The 12885-nt window shown below is 42.4% G+C and overlaps 2 protein-coding genes across 19 annotated transcripts in view; one reads left to right on the top strand and one right to left on the bottom strand.

Annotated features, from left to right (window-relative positions):
* Positions 1-3016, top strand: part of rapgef1b (Rap guanine nucleotide exchange factor (GEF) 1b) — a 78075-nt gene extending 75059 nt beyond the window's left edge. For all 16 annotated transcript variants that reach the window (XM_090233897.1, XM_090233896.1, XM_090233900.1 and 13 more), the window contains 4 exons: positions 61-162; positions 321-418; positions 552-680; positions 1046-3016. In XM_090233897.1, coding sequence (XP_090090023.1) covers positions 61-162; positions 321-418; positions 552-680; positions 1046-1196 — 480 coding nt within the window. In that variant the 3' untranslated portion in view covers positions 1197-3016. The remainder of the gene's footprint in view (positions 1-60; positions 163-320; positions 419-551; positions 681-1045) is intronic.
* On the bottom strand, positions 2445-12016 carry uck1 (uridine-cytidine kinase 1). Of its 3 annotated transcripts, none has more exons than XM_021601872.3 (7): positions 11380-12016; positions 10322-10481; positions 9909-10005; positions 6944-7086; positions 6649-6743; positions 6392-6440; positions 2445-6315 (listed from the first exon to the last, which is right to left on the bottom strand). In XM_021601872.3, the coding sequence occupies exons 1-7, from the start codon at positions 11464-11466 to the stop codon at positions 6116-6118; spliced, it is 831 nt and encodes a 276-aa protein (XP_021457547.3). In that variant the 5' UTR covers positions 11467-12016; the 3' UTR covers positions 2445-6115. The 3 variants fall into 3 exon arrangements, with proteins under 3 accessions (XP_021457547.3, XP_090090031.1, XP_090090032.1); XM_090233905.1 differs by having other exon boundaries at positions 10262-10481; positions 11380-11593; XM_090233906.1 differs by lacking the exon at positions 10322-10481 and having other exon boundaries at positions 11380-11595.
* Between the last annotated feature and the right edge of the window lie 869 nt (positions 12017-12885).

The raw sequence follows: 12885 nt of genomic DNA, 5'->3' as shown, positions 1-12885 counted from the left end.
TAGTTAATGACTAACTCTCTGGACAACTGTTCTTATCCTATTTCTCCTCTTCTTATGTAGCACTTAAGAAAGTTGAACAATTTCAACTCGTACTTGGCAATACTGTCTGCCCTGGACTCAGCCCCCATCCGCAGACTGGAGTGGCAGAAACAGACATCAGAGGTGATTCAAACAGCAGTGTATTAAGTCTAACATACAGATATGTGATATAGGTATAGTAGATATCCACACTCAAATGTATTGTATTTGTATTTCTATGGCATCTCTTTTTAATATACTATGGGTATAACACATTGTGACACACTGTTGGTCTCTCCCAGGGATTGGAGGAATACTGCACTTTGATTGACAGCTCGTCGTCTTTCCGAGTGTACCGGGCAGCTCTGGCCGACGTGGAGCCTCCATGCATCCCATACCTGTAAGTCTGTGTATATGTACACCTGAGCTGGGTGATTTTTCATCACATTGGGTTTTAGTCTACTCTTCATAGGACTGTCTGTCTTTATCTCTATATCTCTCCTCTCTAAACTCATCCTCCTCTCTTCTCCCAGCGGTCTAATCCTGCAGGACCTGACCTTCGTCCACCTGGGGAACCCTGATCTCATCGATGGGAAGGTCAACTTCTCTAAGCGCTGGCAGCAGTTCAACATCTTGGACAGCATGAGGCGCTTCCAGCAAGTGTGAGTAGAAAGGTCATCCCAGGAGAAAAGCATCCACAAATCTCCAAACAGATAAATATGGTCTATTTCAGGGATGGGCAATTGGCAGTGCCCCCCCCCCCCCCTTTTGTAGGCTTGCTGAGCCACTGTGGCTCCTTTTTTGTGGCACCCATCAGTTGCCTTCCTTGGTCTATTTCATGTCAATCAATAAGACTACAATAGTCATCCCACGTGAGGTAAGCAGTGAACCAAATCTTATATGAAAACCTTAATATTAACCCCAATACAACAGAAGGTGGACCATTTCCAGCGTTCATATTTATATCGCTTATCCATCAGCATCTAGTTGATCAACTTGTTATGTCTGTCTTTCCGACCCACCCCAGGCATTATGAGCTGAAGCGCAACGACGACATTGTGTGCTTCTTCAACGACTTCAGCGACCACCTGGCCGAGGAGGCGCTGTGGGAGCTCTCACTGAAGATCAAGCCTCGAAACATCACCCGGAGGCGGACAGAGCGCGAAGAGAAGACCTAGGGGGTGTAGGGGCACGGCGTGGTGCCCAAACCCGGGAACAGGTCCCGCCAAGGGACCTCCACTGTGTTACAGACACTAACTCCACTTTACTATGGACAGACATTCAGACAGACAGACGGACGGGATAAATGGATGGATGGACACAATCAGTTGGACCTAACTAACTTGGGAAGAGTGACTGACTAGGGCCGGACCAGAGCACATACAGTAGGTTGGAGGAAAAGACTGGTTTAAAATGACTCTGCACTGCTCTGCTACACTGGGATATTATGGGGGTTTTATGATTGACACTGCTGTTGGCAGGGGAGAAACTCCTAGCCAATGGGAAGAGAGAGAAAGACTTGTATAAGAGACGTCATGTAAGGAGGATGTGGAGATACCGCTCCCCGTCCTCTCCCATTTTAGTGTGTAAGTGTGAGGTGAATGCTCCTCTACACCCTGATACCAACACCCTATTCCCTTTTCTTCCTCCCTAAATAGTGTGTGGCACCATTGGGTCAGCCCCTACTGCCCCCCTCCCCTGACTTAACTTCCCTCCAACATTGAAGGAAGATCAAGTTCCTTGTATCCATGTATCCATGGAATCCTCAGTATTCTGGACTGCAGTCTAGGAAATGGGAATCTGAGGGTTAGTAGAGGTGGACTGGACTTGTAGCAAGAGTGTATTTGGGATATTGTGTATTATTGTTATTATTATTAATCATGTATGGTTGTGATGTATTATACAGTGCTCCTTTTGTTCTTAAAAAGGATGTTTATTATGCTATTAAGAGAAGCGCTCAGCTTCTACCCAAGTGCCATAATAATGTGCACTCTAAAAAGCAACGCAACAAAAAAAAGACCCAAAAAGAGAATGACTAAAGATGCTGTGATCTATGTATGTCATATTCAATCATTGTGTGCCATGTTTGAGTGAGAGAACTGCTAGTAGTGTGTGTGTGATCTGTGTTTGTCTGTCCATTGTGTGCTGTAGTTCTTCATTCTGATTCCTTTGGAATAATCCTGTCATCCTCATCACACTATGCAATAAAACTGCTCAGTTTCTATGCATCACTGTGTATCACCATCTTAAGAGGTTTGACAGACTATGCTGCTTATATGATCTTTATGGGAAAAATCCCAACAAGATAGGCGCTCTTAACTTTGACTTTTGCATGATCATGCATTGATATCAATGGAAGTCTTGTTGCGCTTGCAAGTTAGGATTCAGCCCCAACTGGTCATTCTGGTTAGACAACCACAAGCCACTGATAGTGAAGGTAATATATTTAATATTTCTTAAATATCATGGTCATCATTGGAAAATGCTTTACAAAATAAAGGCAAGTTAAGGCATGAATTTACCTTGGCATTGAGGAATGATCCAACAAATATACAGTTCATGAAGCAAAGTCTAAAGAATACTTAAAATGTGATACATATTGTATGAAATCCTTCATTTGTCTAATATTATGTATCAAGCATCTTGATACATGTTGCATTTATATATTTGTTCAGTATGAAACAAAGACAGTGAATCATGGTAGTACATGAAGTCTACTGCATTACTAGTTGTTGGCTGTGAAAGCCCAACAGGTAAAACATTATGTGCAAAGCCAAAATCAAAACAGACATTAACCTGAAACTAACATTATAAGGACAGCTTTCCTTCCTTCATCTCACCCTCACTCCTATTTCAGCCACAGAGGTAGTCAAGCCACCGCAGGGTAAAATGTCACATAGAAGACCAGAGTGATTAAAAAGTGGAAGAGTTGTATTGTGTACCTGTGGTTGCTCTGTTTCAATGGTATCTATTTCAGTAATATACTAATGAATCATTACTGATGTGTCAGACTCATTTTCCTCCAGACTTCCCGATCTGACTGGATGCTCTGCAGTCTGCAGGTGACAAGGGTGAGTTAAGGGCATTAAGGGCAGGCTAGTCTCCCCATCTCTCTCCCAGACCATGTCAGTAAAAGCATCAATGCTCAAATCCAACACACATATATATATATATATGTATATATATATTCACACATAATACATAAATATACACACAGTGCCTTCAGAAAGTATTCACACCCCTTGACTTTTTCCACATTTTGTTAAAGCACGTGTCAAACTCATTCCACGGAGGGCTGAGTGTCTGCGGGGTTTTGCTCCTCCCTTGTACTTGATTGATGAAAGAAGATCACTGATTAGTAAGGAACTCCCCTCACCTGGTTGTCTTAACTGAAAGGAGAAACAAAAAAACAGCAGACACTAGGTCCTCCATGAAATGAGTTTGACACCCCTATGTTACAGCCTAAATTTAAAATGGTCACTGGCCTACACACAATAGAATACCCCATAATGTCAAAGGTATATCACCTGTTCAATCAAAGTATTCATCCCTTTTGTTATGGCAACCCTAAATAAGTTCAGGAGTAAAAATGTACTTATATGTTGCATGGATTCACTGTGTGCAATAAGTGTCTAGCATGATTTTTTTAATGACTACCTCTCTGTACCCCACACATACAATTACCACAGACCAAGGATGTTTTCCAATGCCTTGCAAAGGAGGGCACCTATTGGTAGATGGGTAAATATTTTAAATGCAGACATGAAATATAATTTTGAGCATGGTGAAGTTATTAATTACACTGGATGGTGTACCAATACACAGTCACCACAAAGATACAGGCGTCGTTCCTAACTAAGTAGGCAGAGAGGAAGGAAACCGCTCAGTGATTTCACCCGGTTAGTATTGTGAAGTAACTAATGTTGATCCATCCTCAGTTCTGCTTTCACAGCCATTGGCTGGTGACTTTAAAACAGGAAAGTAAAACTGCGGCAAACAATTTAACTTGGTCTTGAATACAAAACATCATGTTTGGGGTAAATCCAACACAGCACATCACTCGGTACCTCTATTCATACACTGAACAAAAACAAACGCAACATGTAAAGTGTTGGTCCCATGTTTCATGAGCTGAAATAAAAGATCTCAATGTGGTGCACAAATTTGTTTAAATCACTTTTAGTAAACATTTCTCCTTTGCCAAGAAGCTGATTTAATGGCATGATCATTACACAGGTGCACCTTGTGCTGGGGATAATAAAAGGCCACTCTAAAATGTGGTTTGGTCACAAAACAATTCCACAGATGTCTCAAGTTGAGGGAGAGTGCAATTGGCATGCTGACTGCAGGAATGTCCAACAGAGCTGTTGCCAGAGAATTTAATGTTCATACTTCTACCATAAGAGTGGTTTCCTGATGTCAACATTGTGAACAGAGTGCCCCATGGTGGCAGTGGGGATATCGAATGGGCAGGCATAACCTACAGACAAACACAATTGCATTTTATCGATGGCAATTGGAATGCAGAGATACCGTGATGAGATCCTAAGGCCCGTTGTCATGCCATTCATCCGCCGCCATCACATTTCAGCATGATAATGCATGGCCCTATGTCGCAAGGATCTGTACATAATTCCTGGAAGCTGAAAATGTCCCAGTTCTTCCATGGCCTGCATACTCACCAGACATGTCACCCATTGAGCATGTTTCAGATGCTCTGGATCGAAGTGTACGACAACGTGTTCCTGCCCCCACCAATATTCAGCAACTTCGCACAGCCATTGAGGAGTGGCACAAAATTCCATAGGCCACAATCAATAGCCAACTCTATTCAAAGGAGATGTGTCACGCTGCATGAGGCAAATGGTCACACCTGACACTGACTGGTTTTCTGATCTACACCGCTACCTTTTTTTTTAGGTATCTATGACCAACAGATGCATATCTGTATTCCCAGTTGTGAAATCCATAGATGACGGCCTAATGAATTTATTTCAAGTGACTGATTTCCTTATATGAACTGTAAATCCGTCATCTTTAAAATTGTTGCAAGTTACGTTTATTTTTGTTCAGTAAATTTTCAAGCATATTGTGGCTGAATTATGTTATGGGTATGCTTGTCATTGGCAAGGACTAGGGATTTTTTTTAGGACAAAATAGAAACTGAATAGAGCTAAGCAGACAAAATCCTAGAGGAAAACCTGTTTTAGTCTGCTTTCCAACAGATACTGGGAGACAAATTCACCTTTCAGCAGGACAATAACTTTAAACAAGGCTAAATATTCACTAGAGTTGCTTACCAAAATGATATTGAATGTTCCTGAGTAGCCTAGTTATATTTGACTTAAATTGCTTAAATCTATGGCAAGATTTAAATGAATACTTATGTAAATGAGATTTCTGTATTTCATTTTCAATACACTTGTAAAAATGTCTAAACATGTTTTCACTGTGTCCTTTTGGGGTGTTGTGTGTAGAATTGAATACATTTTGAATTCAGGCTAACAACATATGTGGAATAAATCAAGGGGTGTGAATACTTTCTGTATATACACTGAGTGTACAAAACATTAGGAACACCTGCTCTTTAAATGACACTGACCAGGTGAATACTATGATCCATTATTGATGTCACTTGTTAAATCCACTTCAAATCAGGGTAGATGAAGGGGAGAAGACAGGTTAAAGAAGGATTTAAGCCTTGAGGCAGATTGTGTTTGTGTGCCATCAGAGGGTGAATGGGCAAGACAAAATATTTAAGTGCCTCTGAACGGGGTATGGTAGTAGGTGCCGGCCTCACTGGTTTAAGTGTGTCAAGAACTGCCACGCTGCTGGGTTTTTCAAGCTCAACAGTTCCCCGTGTGTGTCAAGAATGGTCCACCACCCAAAGGACATCCAGCCAACTTGGCACAACTGTGGGAAGCATTGGAGTCAACATGGGCCAGCATCCCTGTGGAATGCTTACAACACCTTGTAGAGTCCATGCTCCAACGAATTGAGGCTGTTCTGATGGCAAAAGGGGGTGCAACTCAATATTAGGAAAGTGTATATAGAAGTAGACTGTCAGTCAGAGTAAACACACACAGAGATGGCTGCCTCAGTGGGGGCGACTGCTCGGCTCCAGTAGGACCCTCTTCCCTAGGGGAAGGTTGGTTGTGGCGTTGTCCAGGTCCCCCTGCTCCGAGAAGGCCCGCTTGAAACCACGGCTGTGCCCGTTCACCACTCCTCCATGCTGCCACTTACAGAGGTCCTCATTCAGGATGTCTTGGATGTGCTGCACGATGAGGTTGATGGCCACTGAGAATGAGAGGAAGATTAATAAGAGCGAGGGATATGGAGTCAGTCTCTAGGCTTCATCAGTGATATAACTTACCCATGTTGTCAACTCCTCTAGGAATAATTACATCTGCATATTTCTTGGTCTGGGGAAAAATAACTCAATGTAAATTTGGTAGCTAATGCTTTCAAAAGACTGCAATTAGAACAGAATATACATTTTTCACAAATTAGTCACGATGTTAAGTGTCATATTTTAAGTGTCCAGAATTAGCCCTATTAATAAAGAATGAAAGTGTCCATTGTCTTATCATCGGTCTATGATATTGGTGTGTGGCTCTGCTGGACATTTACAGGTAAACAGAACTCCTCGAAGGCTGGCTTGACAAACGTAGTGTACTGGTTAAGGATCTGCTCCAGGTCTCTGTCCCTCTTCATGTCCCGCAGAACTGCAGGTCAAAATCACAACCAGGTCAAGACCAAGACAACAACCACAACCAGGTCAGGACCAAGACAACAACCACAACCAGGTCAGGATCAAGACAAATGTGGCAATTCAGTATATACATCAAATATGCTAGAGAAAAATGTGTCTATGCATAGTTGGTGCATCCCCTTGTTAAGAGTTAGTTGTGTTGGTCAGTAGTACCTCTGTGGGAAAGCCTGACATCAGAGTCAGTGTCCACAAAGAGCTTCATGTGAAACATGTCCCTCACTTCCTGAGAGTAGAATACCAGAATGCCCTCAAACAGAACCACGTCAGCCGGGTACACCATGATCCTGTCCTGCAGCCTGGAACACACACATTAAGCACCAAATGTATAGTACACAGAGGTATTCTATAGACAGACTAATTTTCACCTGAATGCATGATTGGCATGTGTTAGTTCATCTGCAAATGCAATGACATGTTTAAGGCTGCACACATCAGGACGATGAACGGCTGTCTGCGGTTAGTTCACAGCCTTGAGCCAAATAAGCCAGAGTAGTAGGGTGCTCTTCCCCAGCGAAAACTATAGTGAAGCTTAAGAAATACAAAGAGGCCTCCCGAGTGGCGCTAGAGGCATCACTAGACCCAGGTTCCATCCTGGACTGTATCACAACCTGTACGTGATCAGGAGTCCCATAGGGTGAGCTCAATTGGCCCAGCGTCCTCTGGGTTAGGGGAGGGGTTTGCCGGGGGAGCTTTATTTGACTCATCGCGCTCTAGCGACTCCTTGTGGCAGGCCGGGCGCCTGCGGTATGACCTCGGTAGTCAGGTGAACGGTGTTTCCGGTTTAAGCGGGGGGTGTTAAGAAACACGGTTTGGCGGGCCATGTTTCGGAGCCCATTGGAGAGTAACAGCGATGAGACAAGATTGAAATTGATTAGAAAAGGAGGAAAAAAAGACTAATAAAAGAAATACAAATAGCTTGAGTCTAGTCTGGGCAGTGCGTAAAGTGGGGCTGACCCCATTTAGTCGACTTGTTGATTGGCTGTATTTTTTTTGTAGAGCAGTGGCAAATATGTAAAACAAATGTATGGCACACGACACCTGTCTGATACACGCCTGTCTCAGTGGACTAATCCATGGCACACGACACCTGTCTGATACACGCCTGTCTCAGTGGACTAATCCATGGCACACGACACCTGTCTGATACACGCCTGTCTCAGTGGACTAATCCATGGCACACGACACCTGTCTGATACACGCCTGTCTCAGTGGACTAATCCATGGCACACGACACCTGTCTGATACACGCCTGTCTCAGTGGACTAATCCATGGCACACGACACCTGTCTGATACAAGCCTGTCTCAGTGGACTAATCCATGGCACACGACACCTGTCTGATACACGCCTGTCTCAGTGGACTAATCCATGGCACACGACACCTGTCTGATACACGCCTGTCTCAGTGGACTAATCCATGGCACACGACACCTGTCTGATACACGCCTGTCTCAGTGGACTAATCCATGGCACACGACACCTGTCTGATACACGCCTGTCTCAGTGGACTAATCCATGGCACACGACACCTGTCTGATACACGCCTGTCTCAGTGGACTAATCCATGGCACACGACACCTGTCTGATACACGCCTGTCTCAGTGGACTAATCCATGGCACACGACACCTGTCTGATACACGCCTGTCTCAGTGGACTAATCCATGGCACACGACACCTGTCTGATACACGCCTGTCTCAGTGGACTAATCCATGGCACACGACACCTGTCTGATACACGCCTGTCTCAGTGGACTAATCCATTGGAGACCACAGGGATGGCACACCAGTATCACCAGTAGTACATTTACCGTTAAATCCCATAATTTCGAATTGTTTGTTTTCGGTAGTTTCTGTGAAAGCCGTTTTTATTTTAATGCATTCAATATATTATTATTACAGTGTTAGCGTTGTCATTGTAGGAGTGGACACGTTGTTTGCAGAGTGCACAACCTAGGTTTATTTCTGAGTTGTCAATAAATGTATTGTCTTTTGTTTGGAGTGCTCCTGTCAATCTTGAGTGTACCTGGTAACTCATAGAAGTAGGCCTAGGCTTCCTGGCCTGCACGCAAATGTAGACCTATAAATGTGCCTATTTAGGGATCAGATACTATTTCTGATTGTCTTAACTCACCATCACTGTGGAGCTTCTCATAGTAATTTTTTCTTCACCTCAAACAGAATGTAAATGAATTCTGTTTTTACATCCATTGAGAACTACTCGGCATGAAAGGCAAAAGAAAATGTAATCCTCTGATCGGTGGAAACGTCACAATATAGGCCTGCCTGATTATTTCTCATCCCCTGCGCAAAATAGCCTACATATAGTTTACTTTATTCAAACAGACACACCCTATCTAAGGAAAAATACACTTTTCAAAATATCGATCAACTGATTGGTCGAAAGAACAGACTCTCGGTCGACCAAGATTTGTTTTCCTCTGGAACTGCACCTAGTGTGCAGCGTGTCAGAAAACATGTAAGAGATTGCAGCAGACAACTCAGAGGCACTCTGTAGCAGGAGTGTATTCATTAGTCTGATTCCATTGCAAAACATTTGGTCTTTTGCCAAACATTTTGCAACGGTTACCGTTTACTTTAGGGACCAAACGGAAGTACGCAGACTAAACAAAAAGGGGAAAGACCTATATGAATTAAATTGTTTTCACTGCACAAAGTTTTCCATTTGGAGTAAACGCTATTCATTAGTCTGATTTCATTGGATTAGTCCATATATAAAAATGTATAGCACACGACACCTGTCTGATACACGCCTGTCTCAGTGGACTAATCCATTGGAGACCACAGGGATGGCACACCAGTATCACCAGTAGTACATTTATTGTTAATTCCCATAATTTCGAATTACAAATGTTTGTTTTCGGTAGTTTCTGTTAAAGCTGTTTTTATGTTATGTTTATGTTTTTATATTAAAACGTTTTTCATTGGATTAGTCCATTGCAATCAGACTAATAAATACACCTAGTTATTTTGGTTTTTCTTTTCAGTCATCTATCTGGGCTCTGTAGAATGTGGGCATTTTTTATCCCGTCTGTCTGAATTCAAGAATGGGATTTCTAACTCTGTTACACTGGGTCTGGATGGAATGTTTCCTTCTCACCTGGAATGCGTGACAAAGTCATATGTCGGCACCTCCACCACACTCCCCTCCACAATATCCTTCAGGGTTTGGTACATCAACTCGTTGTCAAAAGCGTCTGTAATAAACATTTCAAGGTTATTAGCTCAATTACACTGTTCGGCCAGAACATTAGACATTTATAATTCTAGCTAAGATTAATTAAACACCATGATGAACTAAATCCACGTTATCTAAGTGATAAGTGACTGATGGAGAGCTTATGTTATTACAACGATCATACTTATATTATTACAATATTCATACAGGCCTGTAGGTCATTTTACATTTAAGTTTTAGTCATTTAGCAGACGCGCTTATCAAGAACGACTTACAGGAGCAATTCAGGGATTCGAACCAGCGACCTTAACAGCTAAGCTACCTGCCACCCCTACCTGGGTGGTCAAAGTTGTACTGGCCCTTGAGTGCCTTGGCCTTCTGGTCAAGTGTCAAGACTCTGTAGAAACTGTCTTGGCTGACGATAGCAACTTTCCTCTGATGATGGTCCACCTTGTTCTGGCCCAGTAACTCCATGATTTTGGCACATACGGTAGACTAAAAAACAGACAGGTTTATTATTTCCTAGATTATCACAATTTACCTAAAAATCTATCACGAAGAAAGGGGTTGTGTATTTCAAGTTGTGAGTTGAGTAAAGTTCCCATGAATTGTGTGTAATATGCCATGTGAAAGACCTGTTACATGCAGTTGGCACATTTCAAAATAATCTCAGACAGAAAACAAGACACTAGTTGAATTGGTGGCAAGAGACATCCTGACACCCCCATCTCACATCAAGAGTTATCCTATTCCTGCATGACAACCAAGCTAAGAGGGCGCAATCATTCTAACTAGTTAGCTGCATACCATTAGCTAGCTAACATCTTATTGCCTTAAATTAATGAAAATAGACGTTTGTGAATTATTAGGCCAAAGAAAAAAATATATACAAATTGTTAACACTTTGGTACAGGGGCGTGTCTGCTCTCAGTTCGCGGGGAAACGAAAGCTAACGTTTGCGACTGTAATGTTACTGATTGTTGACACGACCTAACGTTAAAGGCGTTTGATGGTCAATTTGTTATCTGCAATGGCCGTGCAGCATTTACGGTGATATGGCCTTTACAGAAGTCAAGGCATTCATTATTCTTGCGCTTCGCGGAGCAGAGCTGATGTGAAGAAGTTAAAGTGAGTTTGTGTTTACACAGGACCTTCCGCCCTCAATAATGTCAACGCGGAGCAATACTACTCCCGCAGCATTATTACAACATTTGAGAGACGCAAAGCGATGCGGTACAGAGCTCAATTTGGCCTCTACGTGCCTCCAGAGGCTCCGCGATGGCGTCACACCATCAATACGGCGCCCCCGAACACATTTTTGGATCAAGCATAAACTGGCTCTTACTAACCCATACAGCTAGATACGGTACACTAGTTATTATTAGTTACCTACCTTGCCACTGGCAGTTCCTCCGCTAACACCAATCAGAAACGGACGGTGTCTTGGACGCTCCATCTCGAATGGTCTGATAGCAGTCATATCGGGCCAATTTGTCGATTAACAGCAGGCTTATCGTCGCTTGTTTAGAAAGCTTCCTTGTTCTTGAAAGTTCTATGGCATCCCACCAATTGGTGTATTGCTGTACGGGGACTTCTTCTTTGATATTATGGCGGTCAGCAAAAACAAATTATATTGGTGCATGCCGCCACCTACTGTTTTGGCTGTATATCTGGCCAAACAATTAACAAAATAAAACTGAACAAAACAAAACTCGATGTACTCCTTTATTCGATTCAACTGCCAACGCCCATCCCTACAGGCACTGGGGCCAGAGAAAAAAAGAGCATCTTTGGACAGTATTCTTTGCACTGAGCAGTGTAGACCTTGAAACCCAAAAACCTTTCATCCGCAGATACTATTATGTCCAGTTTCTTAGTTCGTTTGTGCATTACAATTAATCACATGCCCGAATAACACCATATAATCCACCTTCTTCACAATCAGCCTATCAGTTTCCCTCGACTGTTGAACAATACTGAATCTCCCCAGTCCACCTGCTTTACAAAACAATCTGTTCACATTCAAATGTGCGAGAACATGGACACCACTTCCTTCAGAAAAATAATGTTTGTAAAAACATCAAAATTAGGATACTTATTTTGAAATTCATTAAATAAGTGTGTAAAAAAATCTGTAATGTTGCAATTATACATTCAATTGGCCACCATGTCGTTTTTGTAATAATGCTCTATTGCATAGGCCTACTGGTTCTCTGAAGCATGCAGGAGAGGACTACAAATGATTGCACGAGTGCGTATAAAAGAAAGTGGTCTTTTCGGGCCCAAATACACACAGGAGACCCCTCAGGAAATACAAACAATTATATATATATATATATATACACACACACATACACAGTGCCTTGCGAAAGTATTCAGCCCCCTTGAACTTTGCGACCTTTTGCCACATTTCAGGCTTCAAACATAAAGATATAAAACTGTATTTTTTTGTGAAGAATCAACAACAAGTGGGACACAATCATGAAGTGGAACGACATTTATTGGATATTTCAAACTTTTTTAACAAATCAAAAAGTGAAAAATTGGGCGTGCAAAATTATTCAGCCCCTTTACTTTCAGTGCAGCAAACTCTCTCCAGAAGTTCAGTGAGGATCTCTGAATGATCCAATGTTGAGCTAAATGACTAATGATGATAAATACAATCCACCTGTGTGGAATCAAGTCTCCGTATAAATGCACCTGCACTGTGATAGTCTCAGAGGTCCTTTAAAAGCGCAGAGAGCATCATGAAGAACAAGGAACACACCAGGCAGGTCCGAGATACTGTAGTGAAGAAGTTTAAAGCCGGATTTGGATACAAAAATATTTCCCAAGCTTTAAACATCCCAAGGAGCACTGTGCAAGCGATAATATTGAAATGGAAGGAGTATCAGACCAC

The sequence above is a fragment of the Oncorhynchus mykiss genome, chromosome 5 (genome assembly GCF_057628025.1).
Source record: "Oncorhynchus mykiss isolate SJ-2025 chromosome 5, ASM5762802v1, whole genome shotgun sequence".
Lineage (NCBI taxonomy): Eukaryota > Metazoa > Chordata > Actinopteri > Salmoniformes > Salmonidae > Oncorhynchus > Oncorhynchus mykiss.
The sequence above is the reverse complement of the archived record's forward strand: the minus strand, read 5'-3'. Positions and strand labels throughout refer to the sequence as shown.

Bases quoted from the DNA above. Each gene is read 5' to 3' on its own strand.
- uck1 (XM_021601872.3), bottom strand. From the start codon at position 11,466: ATGACTGCTATCAGACCATTCGAGATGGAGCGTCCAAGACACCGTCCG. The intron at 10,006-10,321 runs GTAGGGGTGGCA...TGTTTATTACAG, and splicing joins GTACAACTTTGACCACCCAG to ACGCTTTTGACAACGAGTTG. The intron at 6,744-6,943 runs GTACTACTGACC...TTTGACCTGCAG, and splicing joins TGTCAGGCTTTCCCACAGAG to TTCTGCGGGACATGAAGAGG.